The sequence below is a fragment of the Triticum dicoccoides genome, chromosome 2B, assembly GCF_002162155.2.
Source record: "Triticum dicoccoides isolate Atlit2015 ecotype Zavitan chromosome 2B, WEW_v2.0, whole genome shotgun sequence".
NCBI classification, from domain to species: Eukaryota; Viridiplantae; Streptophyta; class Magnoliopsida; order Poales; family Poaceae; genus Triticum; species Triticum dicoccoides.
Genome location: NC_041383.1, coordinates 511129111 through 511140860, shown reverse-complemented (window position 1 = coordinate 511140860; position 11750 = coordinate 511129111). Strand labels below are relative to the sequence as shown.

The 11750-nt window shown below is 46.3% G+C and overlaps 1 protein-coding gene across 1 annotated transcript; it reads left to right on the top strand.

The window, feature by feature from the left end:
• The first annotated feature begins 10320 nt into the window (after positions 1-10320).
• LOC119367918 (disease resistance protein RGA5-like) lies at positions 10321-11408 on the top strand. The gene is made up of 3 exons (XM_037633294.1): positions 10321-10465; positions 10564-10642; positions 10716-11408. Exons 1-3 carry the CDS (start codon positions 10460-10462, stop codon positions 11252-11254), a joined length of 624 nt encoding a protein of 207 aa, XP_037489191.1. The 5' UTR covers positions 10321-10459; the 3' UTR covers positions 11255-11408.
• The last annotated feature ends 342 nt before the right edge of the window (positions 11409-11750 follow it).

Here is an 11750-nt window from a genome sequence, read left to right as displayed (position 1 = left end):
CGATGACACAAATCATAGGATAATTTCATACCACAAAAATGTTCAAGTAGGGGACGCGGGTTGCGGGAGAGTGAACCGCTAATATAGAGGGAGGAAGTGTTGGAAATATGCCCTAGAGGCAATAATAAATTGATTATTATTATATTTCCTTGTTCATGATAATCGTTTATTATCCATGCTAGAATTGTATTGATAGGAAACTCAGATACATGTGTGGATACATAGACAACACCATGTCCCTAGTAAGCCTCTAGTTGACTAGCTCGTTAATCAATAGATGGTTACGGTTTCCTGACCATGGACATTGGATGTTGTTGATAACGGGATCACATCATTAGGAGAATGATGTGATGGACAAGACCCAATCCTAAGCATAGCACAAGATCATGTAGTTCGTATGCTAAAGCTTTTCTAATGTCAAGTATCATTTCCTTAGACCATGAGATTGTGCAACTCCCGGATACCGTAGGAGTGCTTTGGGTGTGCCAAACGTCACAACGTAACTGGGTGGCTATAAAGGTACACTACGGGTATCTCTGAAAGTGTCTGTTGGGTTGGCACGAATCGAGATTGGGATTTTGTCACTCCGTGTAAACGGAGAGGTATCTCTGGGCCCACTCGGTAGGACATCATCATAATGTGCACAATGTGACCAAGGGGTTGATCACGGGATGATGTGTTACGGAACGAGTAAAGAGACTTGCCGGTAACGAGATTGAACAAGGTATCGGTATACCGACGATCGAATCTCGGGCAAGTACCATACCGCTAGACAAAGGGAATTGTATACGGGATTGATTGAGTCCTTGACATCATGGTTCATCTGATGAGATCATCGTGGAACATGTGGGAGCCAACATGGGTATCTAGAACCCGCTGTTGGTTATTGACCGGAGAACATCTCGGTCATGACTACATGTCTCCCGAACCCGTAGGGTCTACACACTTAAGGTTCGATGACGCTAGGGTTATAAAGGAAGTTTGTATGTGGTTACCGAATGTTGTTCGGAGTCCCGGATGAGATCCCGGACGTCATGAGGAGTTCCGGAATGGTCCGGAGGTAAAGATTTATATATAGGAAGTCCTGTTTCGGCCATCGGGACAAGTTTCGGGGTCATCGGTATTGTACCGGGACCACCGGAAGGGTCCCGGGGGCCCACCGGGTGGGGCCACCTGCCCCGGGGGGCCACATGGGCTGTAGGGGGTGCGCCTTGGCCTACATGGGCCAAGGGCACCAGCCCCTAGAGGCCCATGCGCCAAGATATAGGAAAAAGGGGAGAGTCCTAAAGGGGGAAGGCACCTCCGAGGTGCCTTGGGGAGGATGGACTCCTCCCCCCCTCTTAGCCGCACCCCTTCCTTGGAGGAAGGGGCAAGGCTGCGTCTCCCCCCTCTCCCCTGCCCCTATATATAGTGGAGGGGAGGGAGGGCATCCATACCTGAGCCCTTGGCGCCTCCCTCCCTCCCGTGACACCTCCTCCTCTCTCGTAGGTGCTTGGCGAAGCCCTGCAGGATTGCCACGCTCCTCCATCACCACCACGCCGTTGTGCTGCTGCTGGATGGAGTCTTCCTCAACCTCTCCCTCTCTCCTTGCTGGATCAAGGCGTGGGAGACATCGTCGAGCTGTACGTGTGTTGAACGCGGAGGTGCTGTCCGTTCGGCACTAGGATCATCGGTGATCTGAATCACGACGAGTACGACTCCATCAACCCCGTTCACTTGAACGCTTCCGCTTAGCGATCTACAAGGGTATGTAGATGCACTCTACTTCCCCTCGTTGCTGGTTTCTCCATAGATAGATCTTGGTGACACGTAGGAAAATTTTGAATTTCTGCTACGTTCCCCAACAGTGGCATCATGAGCTAGGTCTATTGCGTAGATTCTTTGCACGAGTAGAACACAAAGTAGTTGTGGGCGTCGATATTGTTCAATATGCTTGTCGTTACTAGTCTTATCTTGATTCGGCGGCATCGTGGGATGAAGCGGCCCGGACCAACCTTACACGTACGCTTACGTGAGACCGGTTCCACCGACAAACATGCACTAGTTGCATAAGGTGGCTGGCGGGTGTCTGTCTCTCCCACTTTAGTCGGATCGGATTCGATGAAAAGGGTCCTTATGAAGGGTAAATAGCAATTGGCATATCACGTTGTGGTTCATGCATAGGTAAGAAACATTCTTGCTAGAAACCCATAGCAGCCACGTAAAACATGCAAACAACAATTAGAGGACGTCTAACTTGTTTTGCAGGGTATGCTATGTGATGTGATATGGCCAAAAAGGATGTGATGAATGATATATGTGATGTATGAGATTGATCATGTTCTTGTAATAGGAATCACGACTTGCATGTCAATGAGTATGACAACCGGCAGGAGCCATAGGAGTTGTCTTTATTTATTTGTGACCTGCGTGTCAACTTAAACGTCATGTAATTACTTTACTTTATTGCTAACCGTTAGCCATAGTAGTAGAAGTAATAGTTGGCGAGGCAACTTCATGAAGACACGATGATGGAGATCATGATGATGGAGATCATGGTGTCATGCCGGTGACTATGATGATCATGGAGCCCCGAAGATGGAGATCAAAAGGAGCAAAGTGATGATGGCCATATCATGTCACTATTTGATTGCATGTGATGTTTATCATGCTTATACATCTTATTTGCTTAGAACGACGGTAGTAAATAAGATGATCCCTTACAACAATTTCAAGAAGTGTTCTCCCCTAACTGTGCACCGTTGCGACAGTTCGTGTTTCGAAGCACCACGTGATGATCGGGTGTTAGATTCTAACGTTCACATACAATGGGTGTAAGACAGATTTACACACGCGAAACACTTAGGGTTAACTTGACGAGCCTAGCATGTACAGACATGGCCTCGGAACACGGAGACCGAAAGGTCGAACATGAGTCGTATAGAAGATACGATCAACATGAAGATGTTCACCGATGATGACTAGTCCGTCTCACGTGATGATCGGACACGGCCTAGTTTGACTCGGATCATGTAATCACTTAGATGACTAGAGGGATGTCTATCTGAGTGGGAGTTCATAAGATGAACTTAATTATCCTGAACATAGTCAAAAGGTTTTTGCAAATTATGTCGTAGCTCACGCTATAGTTCTACTGTTTAGATATGTTCCTAGAGAAAAATTAGTTGAAAGTTGATAGTAGCAATTATGCGGACTAGGTCCGTAAACTGAGGATTGTCCTCATTGCTTCATAGAAGGCTTATGTCCTTAATGCACCGCTCAGTGTGCTGAACCTCGAACGTTGTCTGTGGTTGTTGCGAACATCTGACATACACGTTTTGATAACTACGTGATAGTTCAGTTAAACGGTTTAGAGTTGAGGCACCAAAGAGATTTTTGAAACATCGCGAAACATATGAGATGTTTTGAGGGCTGAAATTGGGATTTCAGGCTCGTGCCCATGTCAAGAGGTATAAGACCTCCGATGACTTTCTTAACCTGCAAACTAAGGAGAAAAGCTCAATTGTTGAGCTTGTGCTCAGATTGTCTGAGTACAACAATCATTTGAATCGAGTGGGAGTTGATCTTCCAGATAAGACAGTGATGGTTCTCCAAAGTCATTGCCACCAAGCTGTTAGAGCTTCGTGATGAACTATAACATATCAGGGATAGATATGATGATCCTTGAGGTATTCGCGATGTTTGACACCGCGAAAGTAGAAATCAAGAAGGAGCATCAATTATTGATGGTTGGTGGAACCACTAGTTTCAAGAAGGGCAAGGGTAAGAAGGGATACTTCATGAAACGGCAAATCAGCTGCTGTTCTAGTGAAGAAACCCAAGGTTGAACCCAAACCCGAGACTAAGTGCTTCTGTAATAAGGGGAACAACCACTAGAGCAGAATTACCCTAGATACTTGGTAGATAAGAAGGCTGGCAAGGTCGATAGAAGTATATTGGATATACATTGTGCTAATGTGTACTTTGCTAGTACTCCTAGTAGCACCAGGGTATTAGATACCGGTTCGGTTGCTAAGTGTTAGTAACTCGAAACAAAAGGCTACGGAATAAACGGAGACTAGCTAAAGGTGAGCTGACGATATGTGTTGGAAGTTTTTCCAAGCTTGATATGATCAAGCATCGCACGCTCCCTCTACCAAAGAGATTGGTGTTAAACCTAAATAATTGTTATTTGGTGTTTGCGTTGAGCATAGACATGATTGGATTACGTCTATCGCAATACGGTTATTCATTTAAGGAGAATAATGGTTACTCTGTTTATTTGAATAATACCTTCAATGGTCTTACACCTAAAATGAATGGTTTATTAAATCTCGATCGTAGTGATACACATGTTCATGCCAAAAGATAGTAATGATAGTACCACCTACTTATGGCACTGCCACGTAAGTCATATCGGTATAAAAAGCATGAAGAAGCTCCATATTGATGGATCTTTGGGCTCACTCGTTTTTGAAAAGTTTGAGACATGCGAACCATGTCTATTGGTGTATATGCATGAAGAAACTCCATGCAAATGGACCGTTTTGACTCACTTGATTTTGAATCACTTGGGACATGCAAATCATACCACATGGGCAAGATGACTGAAAAGCCTCGTTTTCAGTAAGATGGAACAAGATAGCAACTTGTTGGAAGTAACACATTTTGATGTGTGCAGTCCAATGAGTGCTGAGGCATGCAGTGAATATCGTTATGTTCTTACTTCACAGATGATTCGAGTAGATGTTGAGTATATTTACTTGATGAATCACGAGTCTGAATTATTGAAAGGTTCAAGTAATTTCAGTGTGAAGTTGAAAGATCGTCGTGACAAGAGGATAAAAGATCTATGATATGATCATAGAGATGAATATCTGAATCACGAGTTTGGCACAGAATTAAGACATTGTGGAAATTGTTTCACAACTGATACAGCCTGGAACACCATAGTGTGATGGTGTGTGCAAACGTCTTAGTTGCACCCTATTGGATATGGTGCATACCATGATGTCTCTTATCGAGTTACCACTATCGTTCATGGGTTAGGCATTAGAGACAACCACATTCACTTTAAATAGGGCACCACATAATTTCGTTGAGACGACACCGTATGAACTATGGTTTGGAGAAACCTAAGTTGCCGTTTCTTGAAAGTTTGGGGCTGCAACGCTTACGTGAAAAGGTTTCAGGTTGATAAGCTCGAACCCAAAGCAGATAAAATGCATCTTCATAGGACACCCAAAAACAGTTGGGTATACCTCCTAATTCAGATCTGAAAGCAATAGGGATTGTTTCTTGAATCGGGTCCTTTTTCGAGGAAAGGTTTCTCTCGGAAAATTGAGTGGGAGGATGGTGGAGACTTGATGAGGTTATTGTACCATCACTTCAACCAGTGTGTAGCAGGGCACAGGAAGTTGTTCCTGTGGCACCTACACCAATTGAAGTGGAAGCTTATGATAGTGATCATGAAACTTCAGATCAAGTCACTACCAAACCTCGTGGGATGACAAGGATGCGTACTACTTCAGAGTGGTACGTGATCCTGTCTTGAAGGTCATGTTGCTAGACAACAATGAACCTACGAGCTATGGAGAAGCAATGGTGGGCCCAAATTCGAACAAATGGTTAGAAGCTATAAAATCCGAGATAGGATCCATGTATGAAAACAAAGTGTAGACTTTGGCAGAACAACTCGATGGTCGTAAGGCTGTTGAGTGCAGATGGATTTTGAAAGGAAGACAGACAATGATGGTAAGTGTCACCATTGAGAAAGCTCGACTTGTCGTTAAGATGTTTTTCGACAAGTTCAAGGAGTTGACTACGATGAGACTTTCTCACTCGTAGCGATGCTAAGAGTCTGTTGGAATTATATTAGCAATTACTGCATTATTTATGAAATCTTGCAGATAGGATGTCAAAACATTGTTTCCTCGACGATTCTTGAGGAAAGGTTGTATGTGATACAACCGGAAGGTTTTGTCTATCCTGAAATATGCTAATAAGTATGCAAAGCTCCAGCAATCCTTCTGAGGACTGGAGTGAGCATCTCGGAGTTGGAATGTATGCTTTGATGATGATCAAAGATTTTGGGTGTATACAAAGTTTATGAGAAACTTGCATTTCCAAAGAAGTGAGTGGGAGCACTATAGAATTTCTGATGAGTATATGTTGTTGACATATTAATGATCAGAAATGACGTAGAATTTCTGGAAAGCATATAGGGTTATTTGGAAAGTGTTTTCAATGGAAAACCTGGATTAAGCTACTTGAACATTGAGCATCAAGATCTATAAGGATAGATCAAAACGCTTAATAGTACTTTCAAATGAGCACATGCCTTGACGTGATCTTGAAGGTGTTCAAGATGGATCAGTCAAAGAAGGAGTTCTTGCCTGAGTTGTAAGGTATGAAGTTAAGACTTAAAGCTCGACCATGGCAGAATAGAGAGAAAGGAACGAAGGTCGTCCCCTATGCTTAAGACATAGGCTCTACAGTATGCTATGCTGTGTACCGCACCTGAAGTGTGCTTTACCTTGAGTCAGTCAAGGGGTACAAGAGTGATCCAAGAATGGATCACAGGACAGCGGTCAAAGTTATCCTTAGTAACTAGTGGACTAAGGGATTTTCTCAATTATGGAGGTGGTAAAAGAGTTCGTCGTAAAGGGTTACGTCGATGCAAGCTTAACACCTATCCGGATAGCTCTGAGTAGAGATACCGGATACGTATAATGGAGCAACAATTTAGAATAGCTCCAAGTAGAACAGTTATTTGGAATAGCTCCAAATAGAACGTGGTAGCTGCATCTAGGAGATGACATAGAGATTTGTAAAGCACACACGGATCTGAAAGGTTCAGACCCGTTGACTATAACCTCTCTCACAAGCATAACATGATCAAACCAAGAACTCATCGAGTGTTAATCACATGGTAAATGTGAACTAGATTATTGACTCTAGTAAACTCTTTGGGTGTTAGTCACATGGGGATGTGACCTTGAGTGTTAATCACATATCGATGTGAACTAGATTATTGACTCTAGTGCAAGTGGGAGACTGTTGGAAATATGCCCTAGAGGCAATAATAAATTGATTATTATTATATTTCCTTGTTCATGATAATCGTTTATTATCCATGCTAGAATTGTATTGATAGGAAACTCAGATACATGTGTGGATACATAGACAACACCATGTCCCTAGTAAGCCTCTAGTTGACTAGCTCGTTAATCAATAGATGGTTACGGTTTCCTGACCATGGACATTGGATGTCGTTGATAACGGGATCACATCATTAGGAGAATGATGTGATGGACAAGACCCAATCCTAAGCATAGCACAAGATCATGTAGTTCGTATGCTAAAGCTTTTCTAATGTCAAGTATCATTTCCTTAGACCATGAGATTGTGCAACTCCCGGATACCGTAGGAGTGCTTTGGGTGTGCCAAACGTCACAACGTAACTAGGTGGCTATAAAGGTACACTACGGGTATCTCTGAAAGTGTCTGTTGGGTTGGCACGAATCGAGATTGGGATTTTGTCACTCCGTGTAAACGGAGAGGTATCTCTGGGCCCACTCGGTAGGACATCATCATAATGTGCACAATGTGACCAAGGGGTTGATCACGGGATGATGTGTTACGGAACGAGTAAAGAGACTTGCCGGTAACGAGATTGAACAAGGTATCGGTATACCGACGATCGAATCTCGGGCAAGTACCATACCGCTAGACAAAGGGAATTGTATACGGGATTGATTGAGTCCTTGACATCGTGGTTCATCCGATGAGATCATCGTGGAACATGTGGGAGCCAACATGGGTATCCAGATCCCGTTGTTGGTTATTGACCGGAGAACATCTCGGTCATGACTAATGTCTCCCGAACCCGTAGGGTCTACACACTTAAGGTTCGATGACGCTAGGGTTATAAAGGAAGTTTGTATGTGGTTACCGAATGTTGTTCGGAGTCCCGGATGAGATCCCGGACGTCACGAGGAGTTCCGGAATGGTCCGGAGGTAAAGATATATATATAGGAAGTCCTGTTTCGGCCATCGGGACAAGTTTCGGGGTCATCGGTATTGTACCGGGACCACCGGAAGGGTCCCGGGGGCCCACCGGGTGGGGCCACCTGCCCCGGGGGGCCACATGGGCTGTAGGGGGTGCGCCTTGGCCTACATGGGCCAAGGGCACCAGCCCCTAGAGGCCCATGCGCCAAGATATAGGAAAAAGGGGAGAATCCTAAAGGGGGAAGGCACCTCCGAGGTGCCTTGGGGAGGATGGACTCCTCCCCCCCTCTTAGCCGCACCCCTTCCTTGGAGGAAGGGGCAAGGCTGCGTCTCCCCCCTCTCCCCTGCCCCTATATATAGTGGAGGGGAGGGAGGGCATCCATACCTGAGCCCTTGGCGCCTCCCTCCCTCCCGTGACACCTCCTCCTCTCCCGTAGGTGCCTGGCGAAGCCCTGCAGGATTGCCACGCTCCTCCATCACCACCACGCCGTTGTGTTGCTGCTGGATGGAGTCTTCCTCAACCTCTCCCTCTCTCCTTGCTGGATCAAGGCGTGGGAGACATCGTCGAGCTGTACGTGTGTTGAACGCGGAGGTGCCGTCCGTTCGGCACTAGGATCATCGGTGATCTGAATCACGACGAGTACGACTCCATCAACCCCGTTCACTTGAACGCTTCCGCTTAGCGATCTACAAGGGTATGTAGATGCACTCTCCTTCCCCTCGTTGCTGGTTTCTCCATAGATAGATCTTGGTGACACGTAGGAAAATTTTGAATTTCTGCTACGTTCCCCAACAGGAAGGTGATGGAGGTGTTGATGAAGAGTGCGAAGTTGATGGAGATGGTCGTTGTGACGATGGTTCCCCCGGCGGCACTCCGACGGCACTGGGAGAGATGGGAAATCCCTCCCCCCCCCCTCTCTTCTTCTTCTTCTTCTTCTTCTTCTTCTTCTTCCTCCTCCTCCCCCTCCTTGGCTCTCCCCTATATGGGGAGATGATCCCCCTCTGGTCCTTGGCTGCCATAGCTCCCAGATGGCGGGAGCCCCTCTGAGATTTGATCTTCCCTCTCCTTTTTCTTTGTGTTTCCTCTCTGTTTCGGTATTGTTTTCTAGCCGTACAACATTTCTTATATAGCTGGAGATCCGTAACTCCGATCTGATTAAAATTTTGAGAGGATTTTTCTCCGAAAATTAGCTCTATTGCGGCAAAAGAAGAGCTCCAACCACTTTAAGGGTTGGCCACAAGCCCACATGGCATGGGTGCGCCCCAGGTCGCGCCCCTGCCTTTGTGGAGCCCCGGTACCGTTTTGCATTGATTCCTTCGCTCAAAATTCTGGTAATTCCAATAAAAAAATCACAAAAAATTAGGTCATTCTGGCTCCGTGTTTTTTTCACCTAAAACCCCAAAACAATAGAAAATAGGAACTGGTCTTTGGCACTAGGTAAATAGGTTTGTCAGGTACATTATGTATTTTGTACACATGTTTTCTTTTCTTTGAAATTTCACGAACAACTCTCCATTATGGAAGAAAGAAAATCAAACCATTTGGTCAATTCAATCTAAAAAACATTGTAGTATCCTATTGTATTCACCGCCTATATATCTTTGTTTTGCTCTCCTTCAAACTCCCCAGAGTGGTTTCTGGTCAATTAACGACATCAGTGGACCACTGATTCAGTAGGCAGGATGAACATGCCTACTCACGTAGTAGAGCTGACCTGCAATTATAGAAGTGATCACCAATCAAGTAGCTCTAAAACTACTAAAACTACCAACCATTTCCTTTTTCTTTATTGGGCTCTACCCGTGATAAAGATGACATGAGCATGACAAGGCGCTGCTTTCGCAAACTGGGGACGTCAACCCAGGTTTGGTCAAACCAGTGCCATCTAGTAGCACCTCTCAAATGCTACAGTACAGACGATCTAGTCACAGCCGCAGCTTTGATCGAAATGGCACGCCACGAATCATGTTCCTGGATTCCCCACTGATTCGGCAACGAATTTTCAATGGCACTCTGATTGCTTTTACCTTGAGTGCTCTTATGTCAACACCCCAGGGCACATGTCTATATAATTTGCACTTTAGTCGATTTTTTACTACTTCTTTCTTGCTCGAGAAAAAAAGGCGGGTGAGATGTCCTGCTTTCTGTGGTTTTATGATATCCTCATGGGTTTGAATCGGGCAAAGTCTGCGGTGCCAAGTCACCATCTCAAGTTTGTATGGAAACAAAAATTGTCGTTTTCTGAAACTGTCATGTAATTCTTGGCACGGCAGTCATCCGTAGCACTCGTCAGCGACCAGAAAGACGGAGAAATTTCCATCTCAAAGATAGGAGATCTATATGACCGGTCACCACCACACGTCCTAGCACGAGCTCTACTGCCATACAGGGGACGGCAAAACATTCTTCTCTTGCCTCAGCACATCTTGTTTATTCGCAATCCCTTGAACAGCTGCAACCTCAAACACCATGAGAGTAAGAAGTTCTTCAAGTCAGGTTATGTTATTGATGCGTCTGTCTGTTTATCTGTATATGTAACTAACACGTCTGAAGCGCCGGTGGAAATCGTTCAGAAGGAGATCATCATCCGGATGCAGCCGGGCTCGGACAAATACCACAAGAGAGCTCTGAAGGTGGCCGCTGCCATCAGCGGTAAGTACGACCCCGCTGTTGATTGATTCTTCCTCTGCATCCAGTGAATTAAACTGGGTGGGTTTCACTTCAGGAGTGGTGTCGATCACGGTGGCCGGCAGGGACAGGGATCTGCTGGTGGTCATCGGCGACGGCGTGGACGAGAGCGATCTGACTAAGAAACTGAAGAAGGAGGTCGGGGAGGCCGAGATAGTGCAGCTGCGGACGCTACACGAAGGCACCTCGGCGTCAGGGTATCTGCCGGGCACGTCCAGGGACGTCGTCGGCGGACAGTCCCGGTCGCCGTACCACCTGCATCCCATGAACACTCCCGGCCACGTCGCATACCCGGTCTACGCGCCGTCGCCGGCGGCCAATCCCGGCGCTGCACGGTGGTCGGGAGACCAGAGGCATGCGGAGGCGGGATACTATCCTAGCGCGTCCAGCCCGTCCTTCTACCACGCGTCGCCCGCGGCCGGGCACGGCGGGTACGGGGGCAGCAGCTATGCAAGCGCGGTGGCGCGCAGCCACCCGGCGAACTACTCCCCGATGATCGAGCGGCACCGGCACGACGACGGGAGCTGGCGTCGGCACCACGGCGGGGGAAAGCCCAGCTGCTGCTCGATACAGTAGCAGCTGTTTCCATCGCAGTGCCAATGTTTGCGGTTTCAAGTAGTATTTCAAATGAACCAACATGTGGCACTACGATGGAAACATTGGCACTACATTATGGTGCGGCAAATTTGATAAATTTGACCTATAGACGCAATTAAATCACAAAATAAATTGTCCGTAAAATTATTTCACGCGGCTGACCCGTGGCGCCTAGCTCTCAGGCGCTGTACTAGTGCAACGCCTGTGAGCTAGGCGCTGCACTAGTGCAACGCCTAGGAGCTAGGCGATACACTGTATAGTGTGGCGCCTAGCTCTCAGACGCTGCACACGACTTAGTAATTTTCTGATCACACGTGTGCGACGCTGGCCGTGTAACGCCTATCTGTGAGGCGTTACACAGTGTAGTATGGCGCCTTCGTGGCGGGCGTCACACAAAAAGGTCAGTCGCGTGAAATAGTTTCACGGATAGTTCATTCTATGATTTGATTCCGTCTATAGGTCAAATTTGTCAAAT